The sequence below is a fragment of the Macrosteles quadrilineatus genome, unplaced genomic scaffold (genome assembly GCF_028750875.1).
Source record: "Macrosteles quadrilineatus isolate MER2022 unplaced genomic scaffold, UCM_ALF_1.0 Scaffold_9__3_contigs__length_116548681, whole genome shotgun sequence".
NCBI lineage: Eukaryota > Metazoa > Arthropoda > Insecta > Hemiptera > Cicadellidae > Macrosteles > Macrosteles quadrilineatus.
This window is the reverse complement of record NW_026542602.1, coordinates 4,548,945-4,570,697: the sequence shown is the minus strand read 5'-3', so window position 1 is coordinate 4,570,697 and position 21,753 is coordinate 4,548,945. Positions and strand designations below refer to the sequence as shown.

Genomic DNA, 21,753 nt, shown 5'->3' with positions numbered 1-21,753 from the left:
TTTAACATCATAGTAAGATTGCATGTTACTTTTTGCAATCTTGTGTATGTATTGGCAATTTTCCGTTGGGAATAAATAAATACACCGAAAATTTAAGTGACACGAATATCGAATCTTGTAGAAAGACTGTCAAGGCAACATATTTCAAAAAGTTTGCAATCCCGCAACACATGTGTATGAAATATGTTAAACACCGAGACAGTTTAACGTATTTGACATCAAGTGTTAGCTAACGTGTAAGCGTCAACATTTTAGCAGCCTAGAACAGTTTCAAAGCTGTGCAGTTAGCAGGATAAAAAGTAGGTTTTCAACAAATATATTTTAAATGTCAATTTTAATTTGAATATATACTAATACGACTTATATTAATTTATTTTATTTTTTATAATTCCAGGAACATACATTTATTTTTTGGTTGAAAATCAATTTTTCGTGACTTTGCTCTCGTTTGGGCATAATGTTATAAAATACGTGTCACATAGGAATATCATTTTAATAATACAACAAGTTATACTTATTTCCTTGGCAGAGTGAACTTTGATCTTCTTCAATTTAAAGTATTATTTTATTTAATCCTATATCAGTGATTGTTTTAGCGAATTTCCCTATTGGGAAGTAGCTATTACCGTAGGTGGCACGGTAAGAACTAGGCCCGGGGCCGATTTACTTTTTCATTTTGATATCCCCAGAAGCCAAAAACACCATTCGTTCAAATTTTTATCTATGTCTTTATATATACGTCCGCGAACGCGATAACTTGAGTGATTTTTGTCCGATTTTGATGAAATTTGGTTGAAAGGTGTAAGGTGGGATAAACTTGAATGAGTTCGCGAACCAGCATGATCGGACCATGGGAATGGGGTTTTACGGGGGGTTTTATGGGGTAAAAATGGTTTTTCTCATTTTTGACCTTCAAAACACAAAATATCCCAAATTATCTCTAGACCTTTTTAAAGAGCTTAAAAACAAATAATTTAGTATATCAAAGTGTTTTTGTACGGTTTTCGGTAACGGAGAAAATTCAAAAAATTGTAAATTTAAAATTCCCATGTTATTCTTATGGAGAATATTGTAAAATGTCGTAGTTTGCTTGTTTATGGATATATTTTGATAAAACTTGGCAAATGTATTTATTTTGTACTAAACTATTATTATTTTACTAAAAACCTGACTTCAACAGTTTTCTTGTAGCAGCAAACCTAGGAGTCCCTAGTGGTTTTGTAGGGACTCGTTAAACCTAATGTTATTTAAATAGATTTAATTGAAAATCAATTCCGACAAATGGAAATTTGCTTAATCGGCAGGTTTGCTGCGGCGGGGTTTTTTTTACCCAAAGAACAACGAAATGGTTTTTTGGACGTTAAGTGATTCTTTTCGTCCCAAGCTCAAGTTTCACGTTCAATAAAATTAGGGAGGGCTGAAAAGAAACTTTTCCCCTGGGTGATGAACTTTGTTTTTAGTCAAATTTAAAAACTATTTGACAAACCTAGCGAGAAAACAAAACCACTTTTCGTAATTATCTCCTAAAACGACTTTCATATTTTTTCAATTTTGTTATTGCAAAGAAGCAGCTGTTTAAGTAAGTAAAAGATTCAATCGTTTGATCTATTACGATTGTGTGAGTGTATTGAGAAGAATGCAAAAATAAGCCATCCGATTAATCGATAAATAATTTCGATACATACGATTGCTTACAACCAAAGTTTACAACTGAGTTTACAACATCTCTTTTTTACTTCCTAGAAACTTAAAAGGCTTTTTACTCCCAATAGAACTTTATTTCAGCCCCCCAAGGCATATATTTAAAACGGCTGTTTTTGCTGCAGTACTGTGAAGTCACCTGTTTTCGTTACAGGTTTATTATATGCGTAGATTCATCATTACATTGTTTACAACGCAAAAAAAAATACTATGCAAAATGAGTGTTTAGGGCCTACTATGCTTTTTTGGATTTTGCCGACATAAACAAAAACTAATATTTGTTGTTGTTACAATATCGACTGTATCAATTTTCAACAACCAAAACTGTCTATTATTACTTTTTTATCCCTTAAGGGTGACGGCCCACGAGGAGTCAGACACAATTCTTGAATAGCAGCACAGGTCGAGCTTGGTATCTTAAAGGTCCCTGTTAGTAAAATACAATGCCACAAACTTGAACTCAAACGGACAACGGAGTCAAACATTACAGTTGTTCAAAGATTTCTTTAATTTGAATAGACTACTGCGAGGCACCCGCTAGAAGTCGGAAGAAAATCATAAACGTAAGCATGGGTCGATATTCACATTACAGTAAAGGCCTTTATTAGTAGAATACAATGCCGAAAAATTGAGCTGAAAATATCAGTTAGTTAAAAAACTACAGCCGTTCAAAGACTCAAAATGGCAGATTAAAGAAGTATTTGAACAGCTGCCATTTTTGACTTGAATGTCCGTTTGAGTTCGGGTTTGCGGCATTGTGTTTTACTAAATAAGACCTTTAATTATAAACCATTAATTATAAACCAAACTTGACCTATGCTGCTATTTCGTATTACTCCTCGTAGGCCGCCCCCCTTAAGAGGTAAAAATGTAATAATAGCTTAATAGAGTCGACGTTATGGTTATTATTGATATACCAAGTTTTATTACTTTATCTATAAATTTAAGAAATATATTACACCATTCCGGGACATTTCAATCACACTGTATAGTTTTCATAAGTAAGCCCAGTGATAAAGTGCAATGTTATACAACAGCCAGAGTCTATTGCTATAATTTGCATGCAAAAAATGTTTTTAATTTTAATTTTACTGTTTCCAGAAAACAAATAATGGAAGGGTGTTTGGCAGTCGTGACTCTGCTTAGCTGGATGGGAGTGGTCACTGCCTCTAACTATGGACCTGGAAACACAGATCGGACTAATTCTGGACAACAAGAAGACACTGTTGACCATTTGACTCTTATGTTAAAAACTGAAGGGGCAAAACTTTCTATGAACAAAGGTGATGATGTGTGGAAAATGTTGCCGAAAAGTACAGAAATGCATTCAAATGACAATTGGCAAAACAAGGTAATCACTTAACTGATTACGATTAAGTGAGGATTAACAGATCCCGAAAATAAACCCTGCTTCATTTTGTTTTAAATTATTTGTTTATAACTAGGAATAACTTTAACATTTTATAAAAGTATATTTAAAATGCGTTTTACAATGTCGTTAGGACAGGCTTGTAAATTGATAAACATATTGGATTTGTATATAGTTTCAGACAAAGGAATTATTGTGAATTTAGTTTACTGTGATAACTAAATAAAACAGGTTTTATAGGCAAAGCTTAATGGCTTGGCTGTATGAACCATGGTTGAATATAATTCAATAAACAAGCTAGTTACGATAAAAAGTCAGATTAATTCAATAAAATAGTACCAATAAATAAATTTATTTGTTTTTGGTTCTATGCCCTAGACCTACAGCTTAAGAAAATAGGTATTTTAGTTGTGCTATGCTTAATTAATTTTGTATTAAATTCGGTGCAGCCAAAATAGTTCAGTATAAACAAAAAATTATAACCTCAGGTTTATAGTAAATTTTCGCCGTATATAAAGTAAAATAAAATATAAAATAAATGAAAAATTCTATATTTGTTCAGGCAAAGTTAGGGCCACATAGTCCCTTTTTATCCTTTTATATGTATTTACCTTATTGTGAGTAAACAGTATAACTTAAGTGTAAATACTATTACAAGTGTGTTTGACAATCTTTCAGGGAACATTCTCTGGGCCTTCAAGTACATCGGTAACCAGTAACCACTACCAACTACCACGAGCTACTACTTTCACTAGAAGCCCTACAAAACCGGCGAACTCCTATAATAGCGATGACGTAAGTTGTCCATATAAATCATAAGTTAGACTTTATACGTCAAATTTCATTAAATCAAGACATATAAAAATAATCGATGGTATTAACTTTGGATCCCTTTTTATTTCAAACATAATGACACTTTATTTTTATAGATATGTTAGGAAACAAAAAAATTATAGAAATTTCTTGTGACACAAAATTTAAAATGGCAGTCTTTTAACATTTTAAAGTAAAATTTTATGAAAACTAAGGACAAAATCTAAATTACACGCAGTATCAGATTTAAAACTAAATTAAATGTAAATATTTAAATGTATGTATAAATACTGTCAGTAGCTCCTTGTTCGGAAACATCGGTTTATAAAGAAACAAGTTTTCGCAATTTATAATGATCCGCCTATAAGTAAATGGACAAGCTAACACATAATTTCCCTCATTATCTTGTTAAAAACACCCATAGCTTGAATTTTAAAATGTTGACGAAAACAATAATTTTTCTTTAATAGGCCTACTCTATGTATAAGTGGATAAAGTGAAAATATATTAAGTTGTATTCCATACCAACTGTTAACTTACTATATTCATTTTAAAACCCATTTGTATTTCAAAAACACCTTAAATTATTAAATAAACTATAAAACAACATTTGGAGGGCTTAAAAAATAATTGTGTGTTTTCAATATGGCAACATATTAAAAAGTCAAAAGAAATCATCATGCTGAAAGAATATCTAGGGTTAAGAGTTTTCAAATTATAGTGAAAATTATTAACTTTTATTATTTTCTCTTTTACGTCAAGTGAATGGTATTAGGTTAACCCTTTTGCAGTTGTGAAATTGTATCTAGTAACTAGTTTGTTAAGATATTACTTTAAAATATTGCTTTAAGTGAACAATTAAAAATTACCAAATCTTGTTTATTTGTCATTTAATTTTTTTACAATTTAATATATATTTGGATTTTTTATACCTATAAATTTTATGACGAGTATAATTTTTATTTATTGGCTAGTTTTAATGACAAACTACTTTGAGTTTGATCACTTTAATAATACGTCATTTTGACATTTGCTTTGTTCGATAAATTATACTTTTGAAGACTGTTAATATCAGTGACCTTAGCCAAATAGTTAATTAAAATTTGAACCAAAAAATGTGATATAAAACAGAATTTTTCGAATCATAAATAAACAAACTATATAGTTAAAGTCTTCTACTTCTAAAAGTATAGGTTATGTGTAACTAAAAAAACATATATTGGTAAAGCTGTTATTTACATTTTTATTCAAGCTTGTATACAGCCACATAATAAGCAAAAAAAGCTATTACAAATATTACAATACAGGGGGTTTTGGGAAGGATTAACACCTTCCTTCAGATTTCCAAAACCAGAAATTCAAACACAGTAACAAATTTTCTGTAAACTCACGTGCGATTATATATTTGACGAAGATAACTTGGGAATGCAGAAATGAATTAAAACAGTCAAACAGAGCCTATTTAGCTACCAAAATTATCCTTGATTAAAATTCATCTTGTTGAACCTCCAATAATCCAAATTTTAATTTATTTACTTTATTTTTCAACAGCCAGCCATCATGAATCAAGCCATATTAGCCAGGTTCAAAAAGGAACACGAAGAAAGTAAAAACTATGGACCAAAAGTGGGTGAAACAGTTGATTTTTTCGGAAGCGCTCAACAACCAAATTCTGACTCTTTAACCAAGGTATAGTTTGACTTATAAGGTCGTGTTTACGAATTTAAAATGTAATCTTTTGGAGTGGATTAGGGCTACTTCTTGACGTGAGAAAAGAATTATCGGCAGGTACGTCAAAATGTTTGATGCTAACATTTACTCCAAAAATAAATAAATAAATAATAAATAGGATAGGTTGACCTATGATTTAAACCAAATTGTAAACTTTAATATAAACGTATAAAGATCATATACGTTTGTGCATATTTTCACACACGTGTAAGGTATTTATCTCACACCATCATTTTAAGATGATGGTTTGTAAACTTTTTACTTTTTCCACGGAAAAGCAATACGCGAAAGTGGAGCGTATTTGACAGGAATTGAGTGTATACTAAAAATATTGTGATATGGGAAAGATGAAAATATTTGTAGCAACTATAAAATATAGGACTTTATTTCTTTGACTTCAAACTTGGTAAGTTTACTAAAAATGTGTAGCACATGAATGATCAGATTCGTAGTTTGTGGCAGTTACAAATTTCGAACGTATACAAATATGTATCATAAGTGTTTAAGAACAAGCAAGGGGTACACTTTCACAGAGTATATTATGGATGAATAACGATATACATCGATAATTGTTCAATAATAATATCGTAATGATTTTAATCGTACCATTAATTAATTGTAACAGATGATATAAATAAAAAAAAAAACAATAACATGGACGAATCTTTTTATTCATTTTATCCATTGTTTCAACTTAAATATTAAATACCCCCGCCGCAGAAAACCTTCAGACTAAGCGAATTTCAACTTTTCTGATTACATTTTTACTAAAATATTTTCATAAATAAGACATATTTATTCCCTATTTAGGCCTAAATAACATTAGATTTAACAAATGCTTAGGTTTACTGCTATGGGGAAGGTAAAAAGCGTTTTTTTGACTACACGTCAATAGTATTGGATGAAATAAATGAATTTACCAAATTTTATCAATATATATTCATAAACAAGTTAACTACAATAATTTTCATTTTCTCCATAAGAATAACATGGGAATTTTAAGTTACACTATTTTTTAATTTTCTCCGTGACCGTTAGGCATACAACAGCGCTTCAATATACTAAATTATTTATTTTTTTATGCCCTACAAACCGGTTTAGAAATAAATGGCAATTTCTTTTTTGTTTTTAGGGTCACAAATGGGAAAACCCCATTTTTACCCCATAAACACTATTGAAAATTGCATTGTTTTGTAACGTTTTGGTTATAGTTTTTATTGTAAAATTTCATATACCAAAAATTTAGTTTTTTTATATAGTTATATTTATTTAATATTAATAAAAACGTAAACAAACCATGTTTGAAATTGGTGATTACAATAAAAAAAATTATATAATATATATTTTGAACTAAACAAGTTGCAATATAATATCGTAGGCTATCTGCGGATGTTATTAAAACAGATGAACAGCAATATTCTTGGTAGTAATGTAACTAATGTAACACTGGCTGAGCTATAAAAATAACTTAATGTATTCCAATTTCAATTTATTGTTGTGGTGCCTTGATTCTCTCATAGTTCCTATTGCGCAAGCGCAACAAAGGGAACAAAATTAAAATACAAAAGCCACTTAATACAGAGTCCAACAAAAAATAATACATCGTAGTTGTGTGTGAACTTATTTTGACAGCACAATTATTTTGTTCTGTCTTAAATTGTAGGTCCTAAACATATACTTTTATTTTCTTGGATGATCCCTAGTTAGAACAACTTTATTTGCGCCATTCAACTGTAGTACAAATAAGCCGATGAAAGGAGCCAACACTTATGTTTCCTACCCATTCTCAGTGGTCTTTTTACGAGCATTTAGTTTTAGTTTGTATAACTTATAAGTAAACTTAATTAAAATAATCTGGTTCACACATACAGGGCCAGACCGGATCAGCTGGTGCTTTTGGTCTTGGAGGCCTTATTGGAACGAAAAACGAAGAACAGACGCCTTCTCCATCGGTATGATTTAGACATGAAAACGTGTAGTTTCGAGTTGCGAACGGGTTTTCTTCTTATAGACATTGTGTGACATATAGAAAACACATTTCAACAATGCTCAGGCTTAACTTGCATAAGCACATAGTAACATAAACAAAAAAAACTAATCTAATAATCTGGCTTTGTATAAATGATTTTTTCTTTAATGAAACAAGTATAACAAAACTTAATCAATGGAAGCGTCCTGGAGCACAATATTTTTGCTTAGTCGTAAAACAACATATACTTTTATAAAATAACATACATTTTTTTATGATCCTTAGCTTATAAAATATTTTGGCTAGAAAACCATTCAAAATGGCACAAATTAGCCAATGAAAGGAGCCGACACTCCTACCCATTGGGAATGGTCTTTTCATATTTAGTATATTTTAATGGAGTATTTAATTTTAGTTTCCATAGCCTATAAGCATATTTAAATATAATAATTTGATTCACACATACAGGAGCAGTCACAAACAGCTGGTGCATTTAGTCTTGGAAGCCTTTTCGGACCAAACCAGGGAGAACAGACGCCTACAAATTATCCATCGGTATGATTTAGACATAGATTATTCTTGTTATAATCATTCTGTGACATACAAAAACCCATCTCAACTATGCTCAGGCTTAAACACATGGTAGCATTACAAAACTTACTAAAACTCCTGGAAGGTTGATGGAAGCGTCCTGGAGGCAGCTCAGACCTAGTCACATTTCTTCAGAATTAATTTACTTCCCTACACTGGTTTCATAATTACCAGAACCAATTCATATTCCCTTCATCGGAATTTTCACCCAGGTCCAGGTACATTGACCCCTTTCTCCCCCCCCCCCTTCTCACATTTAGTGGCTTATTATAACTAAACTGTTACTGAGTGATAAGCAAGAGTAGTTACATTAACATCCCAATACGCCTCCTGACTTGCATACCAATTCACCTTGCCAACCCTATATTACAATTAATGAAGAAGACAATTCAACCCATACTTGAAATTTTTTTTGCTCAACCTGTTACACAATACAATGTAAATCTAGTTTCCCAGTCTCACCATAATGCATTATAGTCCACTATTGCACTCTTCCTTATAAATACATTCCACTAACTGGTCTTTGGCGCTCACGTGAGCAGGCAGAAAATTAAGACGACGGCCTGATTTTATTAAGGAAAAAGGAATAATATTTTTCTTCGATTTATTTTTTTAACGGTTTATTGATGGCTTCATAAAATATTAGTGTCTGGCTAAAATAGAATACAGACTCACTTTTGCAAGTAAGAGGTGTCCTTATAAGGCATTTCACAGTTGTAAACATCTTAACGTAGAGTCTGTTTAGTTAGGGGTTAAGTATGGTATAATGTGATTTTTATTTTTATTTTCATACTATACTCAAATTTAATTAATTTTGAACATGTATTAAAATATTACCAAAACCCTACAATGAAAAATTAGGATTTAATTAAGTTTTTTTATAGAATGCATACCTTTTCCCAGTATTTCTTTTTATTACTGTAAGTAGATTTTTATGTTATTTTGTATTATGGCTGTTATTGTATTTCAACACATAAAAATAAAAATAATGTGAAATGTAATATTATATGACTAATTTAGCAAGAATTAAATTATAAATAACTGAGGAGTTCTAATGTTATGGTAACGTGATTCGCTCAAATTCCCTATTGCACTAGCACAACAATGGGAACTGAATTAAAATATTTACCCAACCCGCTATGTTAAACTTCCCTATCCCAAGCGTGGTGAAAAAAACTTCTTTACTTCACGAGTGAAGTGAAGTTAAAAAAACTCACTAGTGAAGTAATGAAATCCATTTAAATTACATTGAGTACTCAACTAAAAATATATATACCAACTACGTTCAACGCTAGAAATCAGCTGTGCGCTTGAATTTTATTGCTTTGCTTTAAAGAATTTTCCTAACCTAGCTTTTGTTTGTAAAAGAACGTTACTGTTAGAAGATGAGTGAAATGGATAGTGAAAAATATTGTACGTAACCCCCTGTATATTTTCCGGTCAGGTAAAATCTTGTTCGTTACGCAAGACCGTGTTTACATCACTTAAGTGAATTATGAAACTCGCTTCCGCTCGTTGCACAACATTCACCCGCGTGATGTAAAAACGCTCTTCCTACACTTGTAAGGTAAATAGCTGTTACTACACGGTCTACCGAAAATAGATACCGTACTGTAAATAAATACTCGTAAAATAACATATACTTTTATAAAATAACTTATAGTTTTATTTTTTTGGATGATCCTTAGCTTATAAAATATTTTGGCTAGAGAACCTTAAACAGCCGCAATATTTTTTTTTTAAGTAAGCCAATGAAAGGAGCCGACACTGTCTCCTACCCATTCGGAATGGTAATTTTCATATATAATATATTTTAATCGAGTATTTAATTTTGGTTTCCATAGCCTATAAGCATATTTAAATATAATAATTTGGTTCACACATACAGGAGCAGACCGGATCAACTGGTTCATTCAGTCTAGGAAGCCTTGGCGGGTCGAACCAGGGAGAACAGACGCCTACAACTTTTCCACCGGTATGATTTAAACATAACTGTTTGTTTTGTTGTTTGGTTATCAAACAAACAACTTTGGACTTATTAAACAACATGGGAATTGTTAAGTTAAAAATCAAATTCAAAGCAGTTTAATACAGTAACTGCGAAAAATAATTATGAAAATGTCAGTAATAATGAAAAGTGATTATACAAATTCTGTAAAAATCACATAATAAGTTATGTTTCTTCTCAATGGCATGTGTTGTGGCTGCAGTAGGCCTGCATACTGCATAGTCAGCAGACCGACATTGGACTTTTCTACACCAGCTGTATACTACGTAACATTTAACATTTTAAACACCAATCTGACCTCATGGGTTTCATAAAAGCAGATTTATAATAACTGTTCGCAGAAGGCTTTGCTCAGAGTATGGCCATAACTATCCGAGTAAAATTTCTAAAAAATGGTTATATTTTCAATTTTTTATTTAACTATTCCCATGTTTCTAAGTTGCTTGGTTATGTATATATTTAATCGTAAAATGTGTACACTAATGTAGTTTAAACGGACCCTATTTATAAATGTACTTAAAAACAATATATTTTTTACAATTTCTTAATGGCTTTCAAACATGTTAGTGTCTAGCTAAAAATAGGATATATACTCACTCTTACAAGACGTAAAAGGTGACCTTGGAATTTCATAGTTGTAAACATCTTAACCTAAAAGTGTATAAAAACACGAATTTAAGAGAATGGACTACTGATAAGAATATTAAATGCATTTTTAAATAGCAATAATGATTATACAACAAAGGTAGTCAAAAGTGAGTTAAGCACATTTAAAAGATACTTTACGGTCTCTGGGGTTTAAAATATAAAAATTTCCTCACCCAATTTAAATCTTCCATATATATTCACATACGTGTGCTTCAATATATAGTTAAAAATCAACGTTAGAGGTATTTAACGCATATATAACAAGCTCATAAATAAATAAAGATTTAGATGTAAACAGCAGGCTTCAGAACTCAAGTATATGAGCAGGGGCTCAAGCTAGATTACATAATGCATCCTTTGCACCTAATGCAATTCAAAAGAGTATAAACCGATAGCTAAAATCCTCTTTGTTAAATTAAATAAACTGGGGTTTCTATTAGGACCCCATACATTGGAAAATTTAAACTATATGTTGTTGTAGCTTTAGCAGTTAATAAATGTACATTGTTGGATGAGTTAACTTACTCTTTACAGGAAATCGTTGGACCAGCAAAGAAACTCGCTCAATCCATTCTTGACGCAGTTGCAAAAGTCAATGTACAAGACTTAGGTCAGGGTAATGAATTGACCAGTAGACTGATGGAACTATGCACAGAAAGTATGGAAAATGATATGGTCACTGTGAAGCAGTTGAAAAAGGCAGATACATCGCTCATCAAGGTGCGCGGGCCGTTGAAACTTCACTTGAAAGGAACAGTAGGAGACTATTTGATGAAACACAATGTTCTTGACAATTTTGACGACTTGTTTATGGAATATTGGGAAAACATACGTGAGAAACTGGTCCTGTTGAGGGTTCAACATGAAAATTGATTATCATGACATTTGCATTATATTCTACTCAAGCACTTTTCCATTTCATGAAAATTATCATAAAGTTTAATTCTTACTTCATGAATGCCTGAGTGTCTGTAATGCGAGTGGAGTAGAATTCAATAAACATTGATTGTTATGATTCCTATACTTTTTTCAAACCCAAATCGGTTTCTAGTGTGTATAGATATAAAGGTAACTGATGATGTTAAAGGAAGAGACTATCTAGGAAAATTATTGAATGCTGTAATTATTGTGTTTTAGGTCTGGTGTTGTCTATTCCTATATGAAGGCACTATTTTCTTATATGTAATTCCTTAAATGCGCTATAGTAGGTTAGTTATTACTTGTTGGCTTCTTGATTGGCATTGCACGTGTTGTTCAATTTAAATAAAGGAAATAAAAAATACATCAAATAACATTTGAAACATACAAACACTTATACTGTTGACTCACAAGATTGTAAATACACATAATAGATGGTAAATGGCGATAGATATCTATTTACGTATCTATAAAGAATATTTATTTATGCACTTGGATCAAATACAATAAAAACTTTAAAATATCAACTAATAAATATACAGAGTTGTTTCTAATTTTGGATCCAAATACCAGACGCATCGAACCTGCCATGAAATTGATACTCTGCTGCTGAAACAATCACATTTGTGTAAATTGTGAAAAAATAGTCTCGTGCAAAATGGTATCAGCAATCCCCATACCTTTCACTATAAGCTTGCTAACAACGTATATCACTGGTGAGCGGTGGAAGCTACTATGATGGGGAACCCCACAAAGGTTCCAATAACATTTGAAGCTTAATTTACACAGCAATGGGGGTTGTCCCATTTTGTTTGGATTTTAATCGTAACCATTTGAGCTCCTTTTGTAAAAATTAGATTTTTCCTTTTTTTTACGGAAAAATTGCCAGTAATAATCTAAATTTCTAAAGAAAATTAAAAAATTCTGGAGATGCCATGGATTAAAGGGACTAACTGATATAAGTCTGATTTTCCAAATCATACCCATTTATATGAAAAAAATGGTGACCCAATGATCAAAGACTGGGGATCAAGTTAGTCTAGTGGCTCTTGAGGTCCCGAGTTCAAATCCCACCAATCACCAATAGACGGAAGTGATCATTTCGCAGCCCTCCATACTTAAGGTGCTGTAATGTGTATAACGGTGTTAGGCCATAACCTAACGCCTAAGGTAGGGCACACAAAAATAATAAGGGACAGCTATGCCTGGTTTTGAATCTATAAAAGTTATTAAGGGGGTCGAACCGGTGACCCTACCAGGGTTATAATCACTTAGTTGTATGTAATAATAGTTTACGCAATGATCGCGTTAACGACACGAGAAAAACTTCTACGAGTGTCAATAAAACTATTTACGCGAGTTGCGTACACTACTTTACCTACAACAGTGTTTTAATTACTAAAAATCACTAGTCAAAACTTCTAAGAGAGGTTTTGCTATCGTTCAAAACCTCTCATGGCCACTGACAGTCGTGCAAACGAATCATTGTACCAAACACTAATTGCACCACTTATTAAATTGGCTGATTTGAAGCTTTACATTTTTACTTCTTTTCTCTCAACCCTTGAACCTCATTGGTTCGTTACCCATGTTGTTCAGTTAAACCATGCTGTTATGTAAGTAAACAATGCTGTTATGTGAAACTTATTTATTCGACGAACTGAACTGAAACGGTTACTTTACAAAACGGTCTTAGGTAAACATTTTAACACGTCCGTAAACTAGTAAACACCAAGCGATACTTAATATTAAAGTACAAGTACTAATTAACTAACTTAAGTCACTGTAAGGTGTGTAAAAGCCAAGTTGTCGAGTGTATCCCCCGTGGTCTGTGAGAATGGAGACATTTATTGTTTACTCATGGCATTGTTATGCGTGACTTTTGTTGTTTATGCTATATGGTTAAGCCTAAGTGTTGAACAGTGTTACTATAAACACAAAGGCGTTTTTTTTTTTCAATAATCCCGAAAATTACGTTTGAAAAAATCTTAATGGATACATTGAAAATATGTCAATTTATAACAAGTTATTAAAAATTATTTTATAAAGTATCAAAATAAGTCAAATGAAACTTCAACTGTAAGATTGAGGCAGATAACAGAAAACATGAGTTGTAAATTATTAACCACCTGTTTCAGAGGTACGCCATTTTGAATGTTCAGGCCAATTACGATGAAATAAACTGTCAAATCCAGACTAGGTGTAGTACTTGCTACTCTACACTATATAGATGAACATTTTGTAATTTAACATGACAAACTATACAATCGCTGATTTTTTGATAGAGTATTATTGTTATACTCTATTATTAATACTCTTAGAATTTATAGCATATTAGCATATTATTGTAAATGGTTGTTACCGTAAAATAAATAAAAAATAAATAAATAAAGACTCTATTATTATTATTATATATGTTATATTAATTATGTATTTTATTGTATTATGTTGTATGAAGTCATACTACGTTACTGTAATATATTATGTTTTAATGTTGATTTATAATTATTATTAGGATAGGATTATGTGGTAGTTGAAAGTTTAGTGTGAATACGGAGCTTATACCCTAAACATAAACCTCAAGTCCTGACTGAAGGTAAGATCTCATCTAGGGAAGATACAATTATGTAATCTCTTTGTTGTTGAATCCTGCAGTTAGGCTTTGGTTTATGTAAGGTAAAAATACTTAGTTAACGATTATTTATAAAGGCTATTGGCTTAAATCGTTTTCGAATTGATTTTTTTAACCAGTACAAGTTGAATCTGTTCCTAAGTAGGAATTTGTGTTGACTAGGCTAGCGGACTTCACAAAGTTTTGTTTTACTTACCATTTATGATCATAAATGTTCATAAATGGTAAGTAAAACAAAACTTTACCATGTACTTACCATGAGGGTGGCTGAAAATTAATTGCTTCCCCTTTAACTTTTTAACTATTTGATATATTTGAAATCGGTTTGCGGTAACTTGTTTGGATATGAAGGGCTACAATAATTATGGACAGTTTCGAAAATTTTGCCCTAAGGGGTAGTGGGGGTAGGGGGTAGCTCAAAATTGTTAAACAGCAAGTATAGTCGAGCTTGGTATCATTTTACAGGTATTGACGAAACAAAACAATCAACATGAATAAAATAGAAATCGGACCAATAATAACAAAATGACAGCTAAAAATTATTAAGACCATGGTTATTAAAAGTAATTTTGAACTGCCATTTTGTTGTTAATAGTCCGATTTCTATTTTCATGATATTAATTGTTTTGTTTCGTCAAGACCTGTAAAATGATACCAAACTCGACTATCATTGACTTTTGATAATTTTAAGTTACCCCCTACCCCCGCTACCCCTAAGGGCAAAATTTTCAAAACTGACCATAATTATTGTAGCCCTTCATATCCAAACAAGTTGCCACATGATTTATGATCATGTGGCATTTATGATCACCGCCATTTATGATCATTGAATTGTCACTTTCTATTCCTCCTAATATAGTGTTATTTTCTTCATGTAACCTAACTCATTAAATATCCTATCCCACTGCAATTTTAAACGTCATTACGCTGTTTTAACGAAATTATATTTTTTGGGACTCTGATGAAAACATTATGCAAATCCAAAGTCAAGCGCAGTTAAGTTGATGACGTGCCATCAGAGTTCAATTAACTTGACGATGGGTATTTGGATGATAAAAAAACTTGAAACAGCTACTTTTAATGAACAAGAAAATGAAACTTCTTAAGTGTTACTTAGGGCACACTTAACGCAATCGCTTTTTCAACACGTAGTATTTTTCAGTTATTCATTCATGAGGAACAATCATAAGTGATTAGGCTCTATATGATGTACTATTGTGATTTTGACAACAAATTAGTATGTATTCACTAAATTAAATAGTTTTCTCATTACTACAAAGTAAAATCGCACAAAGCCTTATCACAAAGGATTTTCGTTTGTAAAAACCTTTTCGTTGTATAAAATGTTATACTAACTGCGTTTTTGCACACTAAGAATACGCCTACTTAATTGATCCATATTAAAAGTTAACTAAGATGAGAAGTTATAACGGCTAAACTTATCGAAAGATAAAACTCCAAAAATAAATGAAATGACTCGCCTTTCATAGGTACCTTATCTCGTGATAATTATGTCACTGCTAGTCTATGCTATAGGATTTGTATCACAAGAAAGGGAATAAAAATCGTATGTTTTTATACTTATTTATTAATACTCTAGTTAGTTTTTGTGCAATACATTTAGTCAATTTATATCTACCATTTTAAAATACTTGCATAATTTTTTTAAAGTGTGAAAGTAGTACACAATCCATTTTTTCCACATATTTTCTATCATATTTATCTCGTTAAAGCCGATGTTGTGTTGTACACCAAACACAAATTTGTATTAAAAACAAGTATTGATTTTTTTCGGTTGGTTTCAACTCAGTGGTCCTGGCGAAGGGCTCACATAACTTAGCCAACAGGCTTGGTGAACAATGGTCCTTTGTTATCCTGTGAACTAGGATCCTGAAAGAATGTGAAGATGAAATGAATTATATTTGTTTACGTTAACTGTAAAAAATACGAAATAGCCTTCTAATAATTCGTAAATTACAAGGAAAAATGTGGTTCGGATTCCACTATAAACTGTAGGTCCCTTAGTTGCCATTAGCTGTATGGGCTATTAATTAACAGCTGTGTCTAAGGAACATGTCGGCCTTAGTCACTAACAAGACTACAAGATCGCGCCACTCATCCTACACTCATCCTTCACTCATATTTGGGTTAAAATACGCACATAGTGGCGTCCCCATCTTAAATAATTGATAATTGATATTTTTATTGGACGGGTTGTCTAGTAAGAACAGTATGATACTGTCCAGTAAATGCAGTGTTAAAGTCAGGTAAAGAGGTTCTTGGTTCAAAATAAAGAGAAAATCAAGAAAAACATACTCCCAAAAACTCTTTTCTTACCAGATAACCGTCATTTAAATTTTTCTCACAAACATGGACATAAGGGGACTGGAATGTTGCTTGTGATTGGTGGAATAAATGAGTGGTTACTTCCATCTTCCAGATTCTGAGTGGTATTTTCCTCTCATAGACTCCAATATTATTTAAAGGTTACGGTAATCATTTACATCAATTAGCCCAAATATTTTTTAGAAATCAACATTTGGCACACTATTTTGGATGCACATTACATTTTGGAACTATAGAAAGTATTGTGTACCCATCTCGCTTGACTATCCCAGCAAAGCTAATATTGTGACGCAACATTTCATCACACAATTAAAGTTTACCTTACAGCTACTGTCTAGGTAAACACGATTAGTACATTTATCAAAATCTAGAAACCATGTTAAACACAAGTTAGACTAAACATTTTAATAATCAGAACTCAGAACACTCAAAGGTGACCCCGCATTATTCACACATGTCATAAGCCATATAATTGAAGTTTCACATTTCATATGATGATAAGTATTTAATTGCTGACCAGTCCACATTAAGCGAATCATTATGCAAGTCAATCATACAAGAAAAGATAAGAAGCTCCTGGCAAAAGGCCCCAGGATTTGTAATAATAGAGAATTATTATGATACATTGTATAGCAAAGCAAATATTACATAGTTCTCTTAAATTTATAAGCTCTTGCCAAGGCCTAGTTTTAAAAACACCTATCGATTTTAACGCCTAAACAAAAAGCATTTTAAACAGCTTAAATAACTAAAAGACAAGTTTGGAAACAATTGAAAACATGTTACAATTTTTAATTGGACTTTTCCAATGTGTCTTGAGTTTAAAACTGATCAACGTTTCTGGAGGTGGATAAACTCCACCCGTCATCAAGTGAAGAATAATAATTCTAAATCTAAATTGGCCCTCAAAAGGTGGCAATTCACAAAAACTGCTTACTGAAAAACAACTATTTAAAACATATGCAGTAAAATGGTCAAGTACATTATAAAACCAAAAATTGAAACTTAATTTAATATTATAAAAACTACAAAAATGTAATTGGTTAGTATATTGCTATAGACGAAGTGTTCCAAGTTCTGCATGAACTAGAAAGTGCTTTACTTTGGTATATGAATAACGGGTAAGGATTCTGGGTAGGATTTACAAACTTCTTGAGGGGGTTTCGGACCCCTTGATGATCTTTAATTTGATGATAAGGAATATAAATCTAGTTAAATGTGGGCCTTTCAACAGATACATGAGATGTAATACATGAGGTGTGTTGTGGTAGCCCTTCTGTCCCTTATAAGAAGAAGAAGAAGTGGTTTCATGGAGCATAGTTAGGTGGACAGAGTTTTTCTGAACACGCGCCCTAACTTTAAACTATACGCAAGGCGTCGGGAATTCGTTGGTATAGCAAGTATAATAAAGTTTGCCTTAGTATATGCCTTTTTGTGAGATACACTGAATATTAAACCCCCTCAATCTCTGACACAGGCTTTAGATCCAGAGCTCACGATGGAAAAATTCCTATGAATGGTAAATATGCCCACAATACTGCGAGGCATGGATAATAGCCTCCAAGTAAGAGTACTATTTCGTGCACCTTCGTATGCACTGGTAAGTAAATAAGACCAAAGGTCAGGGAACTACAAATGAAACACCAGCTAAGATAAGGTCGTTGATTTGCTGGAATTATGATGAGACTGGCCACACCTAAAGACTTTGTTGGAAGCCGAAAATATCAAATAGTTGAATAGTATTGCAATAAAACGTTTCTATCGTCAAGAAACCTGGAGTAAGATCACCATAATTGTAATTGAAAAGAAAACGATAAGCGAGCTTCGCGGTGCAAGGTAGGGATGCAGACTAGAGACATCTGAACGATTAGAAAAACTGGCTGATTTAAAGTTAGACATTTTAGCACCCTTGGTAAAAACGGGACTAGTAAAGATCCTACGCCCTATGTTATGATTAAAATTTATTAACGATATTGGCACTGATGGATACGGGTGATGTAGTGTCACTTGTAGTCAGATTTAGTTAGTCACCCAAGGAACAGTAAAGTCAAGCCTAGTTGGGATACAATATAGGATGTCAGCCCGAGGTTGTGGTAGACACGAGCTATTAAATTGATAGTGCCAAGTGTCAGTGCCTCACCTAGAGGGCGTGCGATTATTAGGGTTGGTTTGATAACACCTTTAATACCTCTAGATATCATTGAACCGTCAAACTAGACAATTATCAATAATTACAAGATAGACCGCAGAACAACAGCCGATTATAGTACGGTAGTCACTGTATGTTAACAATATCGACCTTGGTTTTATTTTTACGTTCAGTTAATTGTAACCTATTCAGAGTATGGATGGGAAATACCTGATTCGCCGGAAATATCTTTACAGAATGTCGTTTAGTCTTGCCAGGGCAAGGGGGTAACAAATCTTCAGGACGAACACTTGGATCGTCCGTATACCTTGACCCTGGGATCATTTCACTTAGGGTTTTTGCGTCAATGGGCTTACTTGGATCCCAGTTCTCCAAACTAGGGGGAGGGGTTACAGTGCACACCACCAATGCCAGACAGCAGAGCAATGTAGCTAATGCCAAAAATCCTTTCATGATGTGGCGTCTGGAAATAATTAAATTACGTGTTAACAAATAGATATAAAAAATCCTTAAATCGATTTATTTTATATAATCTTTTTTTATATATTCACTATTAAGTTATATCCCAAAATGGTTTCTGTATCGTCCCTATTATTATGCAATAATGATCCAACAGGCATAGTATGACGTCAGCGGTAAAGCAACAGATACAATGGACAGAGTAGCTACTGTGAAATCTTCTGTATTCGTGATATTGTGTTTATCACCTGCGAAAATGTATTATTGCATTGTTTACATCGCAAAAGGAATGTTTGCCATGCAAAAGTAAGGTTTACTATCTTTTTTCCATCAACAAACAAACATGTGTTATTGTTTCGTCAAATGTTTTAATTTTCAACAACCAAAACTGTACAGTAAAAAAGTCAATATCAACTTTAAATAAAAGACGTGGCCAAAAAAATTCTGTTAGTATTGAAATGTTTCTAAATAGCATTCAGTTTTGAAAATTGTAATTCTTTGTGTTTAAGCAACTATTTTAATAGCACAAAAACAGCCTACGTGTAATATAAATTATCAACTTGGTTCACTATGACCTACACTGTACCTTCCTAATCTAACATAACTTTCAAAACACTTAAACCGCCATGAATCCACATACAAAACTCAGCTTGCCTTCGACACATTACTAAATAAAAAACTATATTATTCACGTAATTGTGTGCTCAGTTGAGTTTTTAATGTTTGTATGTATGCACTTTGAATGCCTTTGAATTAACTTATTTTAAACCATGCCAGGGCTAAGCCCCTTACTCCCAAATATTCTAACTTTTTGAAAATAATTTCAAAATATAGGTTCCCATGGTTACTTTAATCGTAATAAAAACAAAATAAACTTAATTTATCAGCTTTTAAATAAGTTTTAAATTCAAAACTTATAACAAAAAGTTATAAAATTAAAACTACATTCCTGTAAATAAAAAATAATAAACCATAGTTGTCTCAATTCTGTTTTATGGTTGCTACGCACCGCTTAAATGAAAGTGCATTATTCTGTGGTTGATAACAATATTTAACTTAATAATGGGTCAAGATTCATTTATTAAAGGGTAAGGCTAATTTTGTATTATTTTAAGAAATGTCCAATAAATTATGTAGTGACAGATGGTTTAATAATTTTATAACACATGTTATGATTATTGTTTGTTGTTTATATTTCAGTTTTTACCTAGTCACTTAAATAAAAGGTTGTACAGTTTTCTTGTAACATATTATTTGGCACCGCTACAAATTCACAAAAAACTACAGCTGGCCTTTAATAACAGCTTGAAATATCGAAAATACCCATGTAACCATTGTTGTTGTTGACCAATAATTAATTGAGCTGCAGTCTTTTAATCTAAATAAAGTTTGGTAAGAAAATATATGTTTTTGGTATTTTCTTTGTGATGAAGCTTATTTTTCATTTTCATCCCAACTGTGTACAAAATGTAAGTTTTGTCCGCAACCATTCTGATTACTTGAGCTGAAATTTCATTCAACATTGGTTCCAGGTTTTATAATGTTTTTCTTGTTTTTTTATCCAATCTAATTAGTATATTTGCACATAATATGTATCTATTAAATCAATAAAATTAAAATAAAAAAATACGTTTACAACCTAGTTATAGCCTACTCGGGTTTCCTAAATGTAAACATGTTTTATCTCACACATAATACAAAGTATAGTATAGTAGTATAGTACAAAAGTAATTTATTTTTTATAATATTCTTCAATGCTTTTGTTAAAGGATGTAAAAATATGTTCTTTTCCGTTTTCTCCTTCTATTTCAATGCAGGAAAAAAAGATTTCGGTGTCTGATTGTGTTTTAAGTATACAGTAGTAATTTATTTTAAGAAGTATAAATCAGTTACTAAAATATTTTTAAAAATTCGAAGAATATTATTCATTTTGTCAAGGTACACCCACAGAGAGAAGGATAACACTTTGAAAAAACACTTTTACATAGTAAGGTTCTAAAAAAAATGCTGCGATAAGACTATATTGTCAATAACTTACCTGTTGTCTAGGTCACTGCTCAGTGAGGTGTGAACACCGGTGCAGGGGTTTTTATACTACAAGTTACCGCTTCAATATGGTTAACACTTGCGTCCTACGTAATTATTGATATATTGCGAAATCATGACAACACTTCTATTTCGGTATGGTAAAGACTTTCAACATGGTTGGTTTCAAGTTTTAGGATAATAGTAATACCATTCATATTTTCCAAGTACATTAAATAGTCGGGCACTTTTAGAGCAGAGAAGGTATACAGGGTGGCTGAAAAGTAACTTGCATCCCCCCTAACTTTTCAACAATTTGAGATATTCGAAATCGGTTTGTGGCAACCTTCTTAGATATAAAGGACTGATAATAATTATGGTAAATTTTGAAAAC

The 21,753-nt window shown here is 32.0% G+C and overlaps 1 protein-coding gene and 1 long non-coding RNA gene across 3 annotated transcripts; one reads left to right on the top strand and one right to left on the bottom strand.

The window, feature by feature from the left end:
* The first annotated feature begins 167 nt into the window (after positions 1-167).
* LOC129003125 (uncharacterized) lies at positions 168-11,833 on the top strand. 2 transcript variants are annotated; one of them, XM_054431367.1, is made up of 8 exons: positions 168-299; positions 2,803-3,052; positions 3,749-3,865; positions 5,435-5,572; positions 7,492-7,566; positions 8,052-8,138; positions 10,063-10,149; positions 11,365-11,833. In XM_054431367.1, the coding sequence occupies exons 2-8, from the start codon at positions 2,813-2,815 to the stop codon at positions 11,701-11,703; spliced, it is 1,083 nt and encodes a 360-aa protein (XP_054287342.1). In that variant the 5' UTR covers positions 168-299; positions 2,803-2,812; the 3' UTR covers positions 11,704-11,833. The 2 variants fall into 2 exon arrangements, with proteins under 2 accessions (XP_054287342.1, XP_054287341.1); XM_054431366.1 differs by having other exon boundaries at positions 7,486-7,566.
* Positions 11,834-15,950: 4,117 nt separating this feature from the next.
* On the bottom strand, positions 15,951-21,452 carry LOC129003921 (uncharacterized). The gene is made up of 3 exons (XR_008491660.1): positions 21,373-21,452; positions 19,086-19,338; positions 15,951-16,270 (listed from the first exon to the last, which is right to left on the bottom strand). It is a non-coding gene; the product is annotated as an uncharacterized LOC129003921 (long non-coding RNA).
* Positions 21,453-21,753: the final 301 nt, after the last annotated feature.